Below are 13,333 nucleotides of genomic sequence, written 5' to 3' on the forward strand. Positions count from 1 at the left end.
CTCAGATATCAGTACCGCCCTTCACGGGACACCCCTTCCTGGCTGGGGTGGGATGGATGAAAAAGTTGTTCATCCGTTAACGGGGGACGACAGCATCCCAAATCATGAAGTTAGAACAGGTTCGTACATGATTGCGAAAGAAAGTGGAACAATACTTCAATCATTTTTGTGTATGGCTCTCCAGCTTCCTGAAAGAAAATTCCCTGCAAATAGCCATCGATGGATATCTCTCGAATACTTTCACCATTAACGCTGGTGTTCCCTAGGGATCCATATTGTCCCCAACGAATTACTGACGACAGCACACTTGTCTCTTCATTCCATTTGGATTCCGGGCATAATAATGTCAGGTCAGATAATTCCGCTTTCTGCTTCGATAAGTTTGTTGGTGGAGGAAGGGGTTTGAAATAGATATCGAACCAGAAAACTGTATACACCTCAGCAACTTTTGATGCTTCATAAAGCTCAGATCAAGCCATCTTTGGAGTATTGTTCTCATGTATGGAGCTCCGCCCCTAAGCATCCCCTCAAGGATTTCCTGTAGTGCTTGTGTTTTGTCCTTAAAAAATGGACAAGTAGAGAATATCGAAGTTGAATAAATATTTAACGTATTCAAAAAACACTTTATTGTGAGATTTTCACTAAACAGTTTTACAAAAACGCAAAACGTGTTTCGCCATACAATGGCTTCTTCGGTAAATGTGATTACAGAAACTGACGGAGAAAACCTGTGAAAAGAAGTACGAGTAGAGCCTCTCTGAAAAGTTTGGAGAAGTTGTTGATTATGAGGCAAATAATGAATGATTTCATTACTCGGTTTTTCTTATTTTTATGTACTCAATGGTAATTAAAGTTGAGCTCGAAAATATCTGTGCCATCCCAATGTTATCAGAATTATGTAAAAAACATGAAGTAATAAAAACCACAACAGTACAATATAATAGTACTTTTTCAAGGCATAGGTGCCTTTTTCATCCTTTTCAACAATGAAACCGCGGTAATAGTCTTTTCTTACCACAACTGCTGGTCTATCTAGTTATCAATTCTGAAAGATCTATTAATAATGAGTCAATGCTACAATATAAAATGTTATTTGCATGTATCGAACTTGATTGATGATTGTTGTTGAAATGAAGCTGACATTTCTGCAGTTTCATAAAATTAATTTTCGTTTTTTTTTTCAGCAGCTCTTTTCGTATTGTTAATAATAGTAAATTTCAATTTTTACTTCAATTATGACTCTTCTTGACGATAATTGATCCATGATAAACCTATTGAAAAAAACTTCGTTGTGAATCGTTCTTATGAAAAGTTTACCTGTGTTTTGCTGTACACTATACAATAATGTGAATGATATCTGATTTTTATTTCACAACGAATGTTTGAAATACAAACTGAGTAGAGAAAATTATCTTCTGTATAATTCAGTGTTCATATAGAAGTATTTGTTTGGAAAGATTTTTTTTCTTTCATATAATTCAATGTTTATATGAAAGTAGCTGTTTCAGGAGGAATTTTTTTCAGTTTGTGTCTGAAAGTTACTTCTTTGCATGATCTACACATCCATGTATAGAGTTACTTCCTTCCTTCCTTTCTTTGGAAGATTTCCTCATCCTTCTTTTTTTGAATCGAAATGGAGTAGTAGAAAGCCAAAAACTTTCTTTCCCAAAAATAATCACTCCTAAAAAATATAACCCCTTCAATTCAAACTATACAATAACTTTCTTAGTAATAATACAAAACTGCATTACAAAAATAGTTTCCCAATAAATACAATCAAAATAATATTTGCTGATTGAATAGTCGAAATACTCAAGCACAAATTATCAGTAAGACAATTCTAAAATAACTCATCACAAATGAAATGTAATTATTTTTTCAAGATTTTTCTGCTAATGTTCAAGATTTCTCTTCCTAACCTAACTCGAAAGATGTGTTTCATACATTCTCTTCCTCTGTCAAAAGATGGAACGAAAACTGAATTGTCATAACATCACCGATGTTTTTAATAATCCTGAAAAAGGAGATAGAATTGAAATTCATTTTGTGAATATTGAATTCAACATTTTCAAGGAATATGCCAAATCTGCGATATCTATCAATGATCACCATTTGATGAGTAGAATAGTCTATTGAAAACATTTCTCCCTCACCAGAACAAAAATACTGTCTCTCGACGCGCGTTTCGCTAACCAAGTTAACATCATCAGGAGATGTTTAAATCAGTTTTCGCCATTTTTAGTTGTTAAGGCAACTCGGCTTGAGTTGTTCATGAGATGAAATGAAGTTTTAGATCTTTTCCAAGTTTGATCTGATATGTTTCATGATGCTAATAGTCACGTATCCATCAAGACATTAAATATATACTCATGCCTTGAGAGCAAGCCTTAAAATCCGAGAGCCCCTGATCCGAGTTGTTCGGGAACATTTGCATTTTACAAAAATTATCCAAAAAAATGCTGTATTCATTCCTTGGAAAATTGAGTTGATTGAAAACATTACTTGCATGAGCCCGAGATTGACCCTAAGCCTAGTTCAACGTTCTGACAACTAGGAACTCCAAGGAATAGCTCACGAATTGGTCTGACAAAAAGCTATTTGAGTTTTTGATTACCCTCATTCTATTACTGAGTTAAGCACTTTTGAAAAATATAATTTTTTTCTCCTTTTCACAAGTTGCTGGTGAGATACTCGTTCTATATCTGTTTTTTTAGTTAGATACTGTTTATTTCATAACAAAGTGTTAGTTCAAGGAGGTTTGCGTTTTATAACATACTAGTACCTACTATGTTGCTGTATCGGTGCTGTTCCAATGTTTTGACAGAATCAGAATCAACTAACTTAGGCGTGCGCAGCGTTATAGAACAGTGCTTTGAAAGAATTGTTCTACAGCGCCATCTAGTGGCGGATTACAGAAAAATTGATAGCCTAAAAACCTTCTCTGTGAAAAATTACTCATACATGTCAAGTTTCATCACGATCGGTTCAGCGATGTAGAAGTTTGTCACTTACCAACCAACCAACCAACAAACATATTTTTATATATTAGATTTTGAAGTAGGAAATTGTTAAGGCTAACGAGTCCTTGCATATGAAAATAATTGAAACACAACTGCAAAGTTATAAATTTGCTTATCTGTGATTATCTTCGAGGTAGTGAGATATACATCTAATCAACTGTGATTGGTTCAAAGTTGTGATTGAGAGTCATTTTGGCTATTCACTCAGCCAGGAACGATCACATAATTAATGCCGTTGTCAAGTCATAGGAGAAAGATATTAACATTTCTTTGAATAAATGCGAGTTAATTCACTGAATGAGCGTGGAAAGATTATAGATTCTTATACCTACAATTTCAGTCTAGAATCTTTGCCTCAAAATAGGCCTCAGTTTCAGCAATAATCCTTCATTCGAGCAAAATTTCTTGGTGATGAGCATTTTTTGAGATCTGCGAACAACCAGTAGACGCTGGGAGGAAGTTCAATTCATGTAGTTTTGCCATTGTTTTGATTGACTTGTGACACTGTGCGTTATCTTGATAAAACAAAATTTTTTCTCTGCCATATGCGGCCGTTTCTTTGCAATTTTGGCCTTCAAACGCTCCAATAACGCTACATAATATTCACTGTTGATGGTATTTCCCTTCTCAAGATAGTCGATATAACCTTTCCATCTGATTGTTGTGCTTTCGAGGGCTTTGGACGAGGTTCACCAGTTGCTCTCCACTCAGATAACAATTGTTATTATTATTGTTGTTGACAACCCATTGTCATATATCGACGCAAAAACTCTGGTTTGTTATGTTTAAAGATGGCCAAACACTGCTCAAAATCATAGAGACGTTCTTGTTTTTTGTCAACAATGAGCTCGCGCGGCATCTACTTTAAACAGAGCTTTACCATAGTCAAATACTCATGCAATATAAAGCCAACACGTTTTTTTGATATATTCACAATCTTCTCACACAACATCATTCTTCGATCATTCAAAACAATTTTGTAGATTATTAAATGTTTTCTGGTGTTACTGCCTCATTTCGACGTCCACTGCATTCTGCATCATCGGTATGTCTACAACCACGTTTGAAATAAGCAAACCATCGTTTAAACTTGTTTTTTCCCATCAAGAAGCAGTGAAAATCAAAACACGAAATTGTTTTTGATCTATTGTTTTGAAAATAACAAAAGTAGTATCACATTCAGCACAGTAACTCACAAACTAATGAGTAGAATATCATGAAATTTCGTGTGTTAGGCCCGAGACTTCAGTCCATGTAAGATCTGATCGCCAACAACATTCTCTTCACATTTCGAAGTAATTGAATAAAACAATTATTATCTGGTACAGTGCGAATGTGAACAGATTTTACAGAAACTATGAAAGAGAACAGGGAAGTATAATGCGAATCAACGCTAGAACTTCGATGCGAATTAACGCTAGTACTTCGATCCGATTTAGTTCCTCACTCTTCATTGCCGGCAAATGTGAGATCACTATCTGTTAGTTACAGCGTGAGAACGTATGCACTGATATGTGTAGGTTTGAGAGATTGGATGTAAAAAAATATGTACATGAGTTGAACAGAGAATGCAAATCGGTTTTGTAACTGATGGTTGCGATTCAATGCTATGTACTCATCTGAAAATATTCGAATTATGTTTGATGTATTGAACGAAAAAACATTTAATTGAAATCTACTGATATTAATTTGTTTTTTGAAGTTTTTTACTTCACTTTCCGTCTCAATATAATAATTTCCGTCAATTTTTAAAAATGATACAGCATGCCAATTCGGTAATTTTCTAATATTTTTATCCAGGGTATATAAGAAATAATAAATGAGCGAGAAGAGGTGGTACAGTACTTCGAAAGACTTTATTTTCTTTTCAAAGGTGATCCGATTCATTATTTTTTTTACCAAAATTTTTCGAAGACTTTATAATATACAGGAATAATTCAAAATTTGCTTCACTGAATAATGGTTTACATACTATTATTTAAATAACGTTTATTATATTGATTCTAAGAATATGCGTGAGTCATATTTCAACCAGTAAGTGTTAGGAAGAAACCTTACTTTGTGGTTTGTTTGAAGGTGATTGACAATGTTTCGTAATGAATTTCACTAGTTCGGACTTCCATTGTCTATTATATAAAATGATTTGAAATCCCTGAAACAAGTAAAAAAGAATAATTAAAAAAGAATAGTTGAAAATAACAATTATATTAAGCAACAATAAACCTGAAATGAAATGATAGTAAAACAAACCTACAAGTAAAAATATAATAATTGAATAAATAAAAATTAAAGGAATGCAAAAAGAAAATAATAAAAATAAAAAAGTGTAGAGATTCCAAGTCACGTTAGTTCACGACGTTTAGATTGTTGGTATCTACAATCGTCTTCTGGTGATGACTGGACTGATTCCTCCGAGAGATGACTATTTTTATAGGTCGTTGAAATACTTTCACTTTCTCTACTTTCCATTTTCCGCTTCACTGATTCCGTGAGAGATGACCGATTTGGCGGGAGTTGGTCATTTCTCGTTTGATGATGGGTTTCCATATGTTTCGTATATCTACGCTGGCCTGGCTGAATACGTTGTTGGACAACATGTATGCGGCTTCCTTAAATTTTCTCCTGAACCAATGTTCCTCTCTGTGCAAGATCTCAGCTTGGGACCACTCGATGTTGTGTTGATGGGTCCAAACATGGTCTGCTATTCCTATTTGCTGGTTTCTCCTCGCTGTGTGTGCTCTTTTTTACTTACTTTGTGGGTTATATTTTACAAACAACAGATTTGTGATGTATACAAAAAAGAAGTCTCTGGTATTGTTTTCCCTCTACCTACTCGGGAAAATCTCGTTTAGCCTCTATCGGACTATAGAAAATGTTGAAGTGGATCACTGTGATGCTGAAACTTCAAAAAAATATTCTCTTCCAAACCTAAATTATCTTTTGCTTCAATTAGAGTTCTCGTAAGTTATTGAACGATTGACAAGTTTTGTACAACAAATAATGGTACCATCTCAGAGGCACCAATTTCCTCATTTACTTTTATTTTTTTCACCTGTTGGGTATACCATTCTCAAAAAATATGAAAATTCTTGAGATATTTCTAGTTGAAATGTTATTCAGAAAAAACAATTAAATCTTTTGTATTACCTGCACTCCATAAGGAAATTTCCACACATATTCTAAACAATTCAATTTGAATTTCTTCATTTAAAACTCATGGTTCATTTGTTATCATATTTCTCATCGAACCACAGTACCAAATCCAAAACATACATCGAGATTCGGATTTTTTCGTGTGCACTTTTCAACCCTATCCATATGAAAATCCTAGTAATTTTTTCCTGGAAGAGATGAATCATCTTCGCAGCATTACTAAGCAGCCCACCAAATCAAACTGAATAACTTATTCAGTATATTAGGTGGCCTGAAAATTTCGTAGGCTAGTACACAGATGGCGCTACTAGTATTAAATCTGTATAATTATTAGTTAACCCTAACCTTCAGAAGACACGTACCTATACAAATTTTACAACTATCGAGTTATTAGTTTGCGAGTTCATTTTGAGTGAAGCAACTTTTGTTAGTGTGAAGAAAATGGATAAAAATTTATCTCTTATATAAGTAAAGCATTGATTTTTGGCGAAAAAATACTATTGAAGACAAGGCTTGGCTTAGTAAACATTATTCGGACTTTGCACTAGAAAAATCAATCGTTGAGAAGTGGTTTGCCAAGTTTGAACGAGTTGAAATCAGCACCGAGGACGATGGAAGCCCCAAAGAGGCTGTTACCGATAAAAACATCAAAAAAGTCAACAAAATAATTTCGAATGGCCTCAAAGTGACAATTGAGGCTCAAAAGATAACAAAGGAACATTTTGGACATATCGTACATGGATACTGTACTGTTCGAAGTGGGTGATGCGCAAGCTGACCATCGACGAAAAACAATAACGAATTGATGATTCTGAGCAGTGTTTGAAGTTGTTCCACTATAAAAAACCCAAATTTATGCGTCGATTTCACACCAGAATGAAAATGATTTTCATCTGAGTGGACTCCACGTGGTGGACTGACTCCAAACGTGCAAAGACGCAACAATCAGCTGGCAAGGTTTTGGTATCAGTATTTTGGGATGCGCATTGTATAATATACATCAGCAGCGAGTATTACATAGCGTTATCGTAGCGTTTGAAGGTTCAAATCGAGGAAAAAACGACAACATTTGAAGAAAAAGAAAGTGGTGTTCCATCAAGGCAATGCACCGTTTCACAAATCAATGAAAACGATGGCAAAATTGTACGAATTGGACCTGAAATTGCTTCCGCATCCACCTTATTCTCCAGATCTGGCCCCTAGCGACTCTTTCCTGTTCTAAGACCTAAAGAACAACTTGACCAATATTTTTTTTAATTTGTCTCCGTCAGGAATTGAATAATAAGTTATGAAAAATGATATTTCATCAATTAAAATAATAATAATGATAATAATAAAAGAACTCAAGAACAACTGGACCAACTTTTATGATTTTTGTGTTTTTGGATTTGTCTTCATCGGAAATGGAAAAATAAATATTAAAATATGATATTTTATTATCAAAAATAGTAATAATGAAAGAGACAAAACATTTGTGATAATAGGGACGTGATATAATAAAACGTAACTGACAGCTCACATGTATATCACAGGGTGCTTTACTGAAGAGTGCACTCTTACTACCAATTGCCATTTACCTACTTATCATATACAAATACCATTCATTTTATTATACTTAATAAGTTTGTATCAATTTTAAAATCCTAAATTTGCTCATTCACTGACTATTAGGCGAAACGATGTTCGCCGGATCTGCTAGTATATTTATAAATATTTTTTTGGTACAAAAAAAATTAAATCAGAAGAGTTTTATACATAGCATTCATACGACACGCAGAAGAATTCACAATAACTGTTTGTTATAATATATTTCCATTTTTGGGAAAGAAAATTATCAATTTCCATTCCCTTGATATTCAATACGAGTATTACCAAATACCCTATATTCCATAGAACAAAACCACCAATAGATTGTGCCACTAATGTCTTGCTTGCGTTTATGCAGTTATTTTTATCAAGTACATTTCTCCATTTCATATCATTATAGGAACCATTCGAATTTGTTTTACGATGGCATCCCAGGATAGCTTTCCAAATTTCTGCTACCGCAGTTGTCGGTTGATTGGTCAAATCACCAATACTAACAAAAAAAACTTGGCAAATTGACTTGGATGTCTCACCAATAGGTGGTTCCACTAATGTCTGCTTGCGTCTATGCAGTTATTTTTATCAAGTACTTTTCTTGGTTATTCACATTTTGTGTTCAATTGCCCGGTACTAACGATGCCCAACAGGCTGAAACAGCTGTCTACTGGTCGGATTTTTCACAAATTCCTGATTCAATTAAACATCAAACTCAGCGGTTGAAAATACATCTTTGCTGATTTCGGAATATAGCAAATTCTTGGTTTCTTCGCAACAGAACCAATTCTTATTCAATTCATAATATGTTTAAAAGTAACGGGAATTTTACTAGTAGCTTCTTTGTATTTCTGCAAACAATTTGTTGAGAATGAAAGTTCAGGTATAGTAATTCGGGTGTTCTATTTTTTATGATTTCTCCACCGAGATGTAATTTTTTAGTGGAAACTTCATATTATATTACAAATTATACAGAACATCGAAACCTAATAGTTCTTTGAGATACATGAAATGAAGAAAAAACAACAGATTACTCAAATGATAGGTAGTATTTCTAGGGATCCATGAAACCAAATGAAAATTATGATAAACGTCAGATAATATCCTGATTCAATTTTATCCTTACTTTCAAGTAATCTGATGTGGTTTCTCATCGAATTTGAGACAATTGAATTCACGGAAAAAGCTTTCATCGTGTTATCTGTTAGTGAGAATTTTCATCCACTCCTGTAATAAATATATCCGTTTTAATTTTTGAATTCGAACAGAATTCTCAATTATCAAGAAATAACATCAATTTTGGAATGAAACGCATGTTCTCCAATTATTTTCAGAAATGCTCCATCAGGGAGAGTTATCTTCTTCGATGGAATCACTGTCTTACGATTCTTCAGTTACATCGCCCGCCTCCAGTAATGGACATCACAGTCAGAGGACGAAACGAATGAGAACATCATTCAAGCATCATCAGCTGAGAACTATGAAAACTTATTTCGCTATCAATCAAAACCCTGATGCCAAGGACCTCAAGCAATTAGCTCAAAAAACTGGATTGTCTAAAAGAGTCTTGCAGGTAGATATAAAAAGTTTTTTTTTTTCATAGTGTTGCCACATTTCATATTGATAATGATTGACATTTAGCATATCTTTAGAGGCGTGACAAATATTGATTGTTTGCTTAGTTTTCCACTCAATAAGTAAGTTTTCAACAATCCGAATTCAACCATTTCTGATAATCGCTTTATAAGAAGGAGGCAAAGCTACTGAATCGTTACATATAAATGTTCGGAATTTATGAAGACAAACTTCGACATCGATAAAATGATAACTCACTTTCTTTCTCCTTGTAGCATCAATTTCATGCAGACATCTATTCGTAGCAATTCATGCATAAACCAAGACTAGATAGCATCCTCTCTATATTCAATAAATTTCTTCAGTGATACTTCACTATGCCAAGAATGCAACGTTTAAACTTGTCTAAATGTAACGTTTGAATTTGGCTACCTTCGATAACAATAATTTCGAATGACAGTAGATGATGACACTTCTCTCAAATATGACATCTATGGAAGCAACAAAAAATACAAACGCTTTCTGGAAACAAACGCTTTCTGATCGATATTTCTATTCAATAAATGATTCCGAATAATCTCAATTTATTTCAATTCGCCATCATTAGTTTCGGTGACTGTAAGTTCAAGTTCGTCAACTTGAACTAACGTTACTAACACGTTTCAATTTTTCTCTTTTTGCATCAACAATGTCTGAACAATCACTGTGATATTACGTAAGAACGACTCTAGCTGTTTGCTGATCTGAAATAATTGTTCATTGTGAAATATGTTATAAGGATTGATGAGATAGCCCATAAGTAGAAACTTTTGTGAAGCACCTCGCGAATCATGTCTTGGTTTACATCTTCACCACAATGTCACTTCACCTTGAAAAAAACCCTCACTAAAAACTGAAAAATGTTGAAACTTTTATGTTTGTTCACAGTTCTGCCATCCAAATTATCTTTAAATTTTTTCGTGTTTTTTCTCCATAAATATTTCGTTTCTTAACGTTTGTTAACGAAAACTTCATGTAGCAATGCCATAAGAGCCAGACAGTATGAGACCGTAGACAGCGAGTGGTTTTATCTAGGTATTTAGTTGCTGAAATGGCATTGCTTGAAAAAATTTTAATAAAAAAATTGACATTTGCTAAGAAAATTTTTAGATCGAGTGGTGTTAGCAAAGATTACCTATCTCCTGAAATATTCTCAGCTGAATGCATCGAAATAAGAACAAACATCAATTCTCAAATTAATCAACTTCATAACCTAAATAACGAGAAATTTCAACAAAAATATTTATTTGAAAGTACAATCATTAAAGACAATATTTGAATATATGAACTGTGTACACGAAACTCATATTTTTCAATAATGAGATTTCATTGTTAACATATATCGTGCCTCGACATGGAATTGCACAGTCGGCACGTGACTTACTAGACGCGGCTATATGCATGATTTGTGTCAGTAGAGTCTAATCACTGGTCTAATCACTGTCATAATCATAATATCGAATTAAACCTGTGAATTTCTGTATACGAACTTCAAATATTCAGTCACAATCAGATTTGAATATTTGATTCCATTGGTTAAATTTGAATACGACAGTGACAATGATCGAAATTTTGAATATTATGTACAACTAGGACCGGTGAATCACGTATGATTTAAGAATAATAATACCGATATGTTAAAATCATGGCTCTAAGTTTCATTGCTGGTGTGAAAAAGCGACTCATTGCTGTAAAATTGTGTTGTGGTGGCTTATAGCTTTCAATTTTTTCATCATTCCATCGGTTTGAAGAAAATCATTGATGAAAAATTGGTTGATATTGTCGAGATATTTTCATTACTGTACTGCAACTCATCTTCTTTGATTCCTGAATTGTAAATTTTTTATCAGTGGTTATTAGTTATTTTTTAATCACCCGTGAGCATTTGAGCCGTCAATATTTTATATTAGTAATAATAAAAATATGCTTAAATAGTTTTACATAAAATATTTCAAGGAGTCATATGGTACATAATCAAGTATGTTCAGAGGGATTCATAGGTTTTTTTAATATTTTCACATTTTGAAAGAAGCATAAGTTTCAAAAAATATGAACAATGTAGAAACAATTCAAGTCTCATTTAGTATATCATTATTCGTGATATTTTTGGAAATAAAGGTCTCTTTTGAATTTGTTATTATGGCCAAATTGTGAATAGATTCTTTCGAAAAATTCGGAAATTTCCTATAATGGCTCTTTCAACCCTCAAATGTCCAAACAAAGACAAACTGGTGATTCACGAGGTCTTAGTTTTCAAAGTTTGATTGCTAGAACCTAAAACAGAGAATACGTCTATATAAATATGTCAAATGGAAACTGGTTACTCTAAATCTTCTCTTGTTACAGGTGTGGTTCCAAAACGCTCGAGCTAAATGGAGGAGGAACTTAATGAGGCAAGAGGGATCCAATAATAATAATATTCCTCACCAGGGATCTAATGACGCACAATCGGCTGTATCTGGAATAATAGATACAAACAGTTTATCACATCAGTCACTAGATGACCTTCACCACCATTTGCACTCGCAGAACTCACAAACTCTAAATTTTAGTGATATATACTAATTTTGAATAAGGTTTTCAAGTTACATTGAAATTGAAGTTGCTGAGTAATCTGTCCGATGAAACTTTCCAATTAACAGAATTTTCTGAACATTTCTCTGGAAAATACAACACGAAACTTTGCTTCATTGCTCATCTACTTGTTTCAGTAATACATTAAAATCCAATATGTTCCTTTGTTATGGTGATAAACATATGTAAGTGCGAAAAATAATTGTTGAATTAATTTATAGGTGATATATATCAATATTGAACAATTTGTTTTTGTATATAGATAATTCAAATACACCAACTTTAACTGTCTTAACTCATTGAATATTGGGATACTTTGTGAAAGATAATTTATGTCATCAGTTTTTAATATTTATTATGTTCGTTGAATAATTTTATAGCAGTTCGTTTGGGATTGTTATCAGAGCATTTGTGTGGAATAATATATTTATTTCATATAATCTGTAGTCTCAAAATACGTCAGATGTATATATGTGGATTTATTAAACGAATAGGAAAATGAGGGTTTTCTCTTCACCCAACCAAGTAAATATCTACAGGCTAACACTTAGATGATGTCAGATGTTTCTTATCACTATCACTACATAATATGAAACAAAGCTTCCCGCTGTCTGTCCCTATGTATGCTTAGATCTTTGAAATTACGCAACGGATTTTGATGCGTGTTTTTAATAGATAGAGTGATTCAAGAAGAAGGTTTATATGAACACATTATGCATAATATACTAGAGAAACATTGATAATTTTTGTAGACCTTGAAAAGGTCACAATAACCATTTTTTATCCTCGAGAAAAAATGGCTTATTAACGAAGCGATTTTAAGCAATATGGTAGAACGGGTATGGTTGTCCCACGGGTTGGTTGTCAAAGCGGTCATGTCGGAAAATTAAATGAACGAAAGAGTTTATCGAACAAAATTTAATGATCGCGAGAGCAATTCCTCCATCCTAACGCCACTTCAGTTCACTCTCATATTGTGTGAGGGAGATACGTACATTTGTTTTTTTCGGGTGGCAAAAGTAAATTTTTGTGCATTTGTGTCGGGTCTCATAAGTACCTATACTAGAGTTTTTTCGTAGATATATATAATTCCATGTATTTTTGATAGGACATCTGTGGTTCATGTTATCACTATCCGTTTTATGAATGAATATCGATTCAGAGGTAGAGACACATCTTCACCCACAAATAGAAGAAAGAATTAGAAAGATACATACTTATGGCTTCGAGTATTTATTCTTCTCTTTCTTCTTCCCAAAGAAATTCGAAAAACAGCGTTACATTTACCATACCAGGCTACCAGGTTACATTTACCATCATTACATATAATTTCGCTAGGATGGGTATTTTTAGTTCACAAGTATTGCGGCCCGATGGATATTTTTGATATT

At 33.5% G+C, this 13,333-nt stretch overlaps 1 protein-coding gene across 2 annotated transcripts in view; it reads left to right on the forward strand.

Moving 5' to 3' along the window:
• The window catches only part of Ap (apterous), a 73,321-nt gene extending 60,880 nt beyond the window's left edge, over positions 1–12,441 (forward strand). For both annotated transcript variants that reach the window (XM_074179023.1, XM_023174246.2), the window contains 2 exons: positions 9,089–9,327; positions 11,715–12,441. In XM_074179023.1, the coding sequence (XP_074035124.1) occupies positions 9,089–9,327; positions 11,715–11,933 (458 nt within the window). In that variant the 3' untranslated portion in view covers positions 11,934–12,441. The remainder of the gene's footprint in view (positions 1–9,088; positions 9,328–11,714) is intronic.
• Positions 12,442–13,333: the final 892 nt, after the last annotated feature.

This window comes from Leptinotarsa decemlineata, unplaced genomic scaffold, assembly GCF_025532065.1.
Source record: "Leptinotarsa decemlineata unplaced genomic scaffold, Ldec_3_MD MMD2_tig00004307_RagTag_RagTag, whole genome shotgun sequence".
In the NCBI taxonomy this organism is placed as follows: Eukaryota; Metazoa; Arthropoda; class Insecta; order Coleoptera; family Chrysomelidae; genus Leptinotarsa; species Leptinotarsa decemlineata.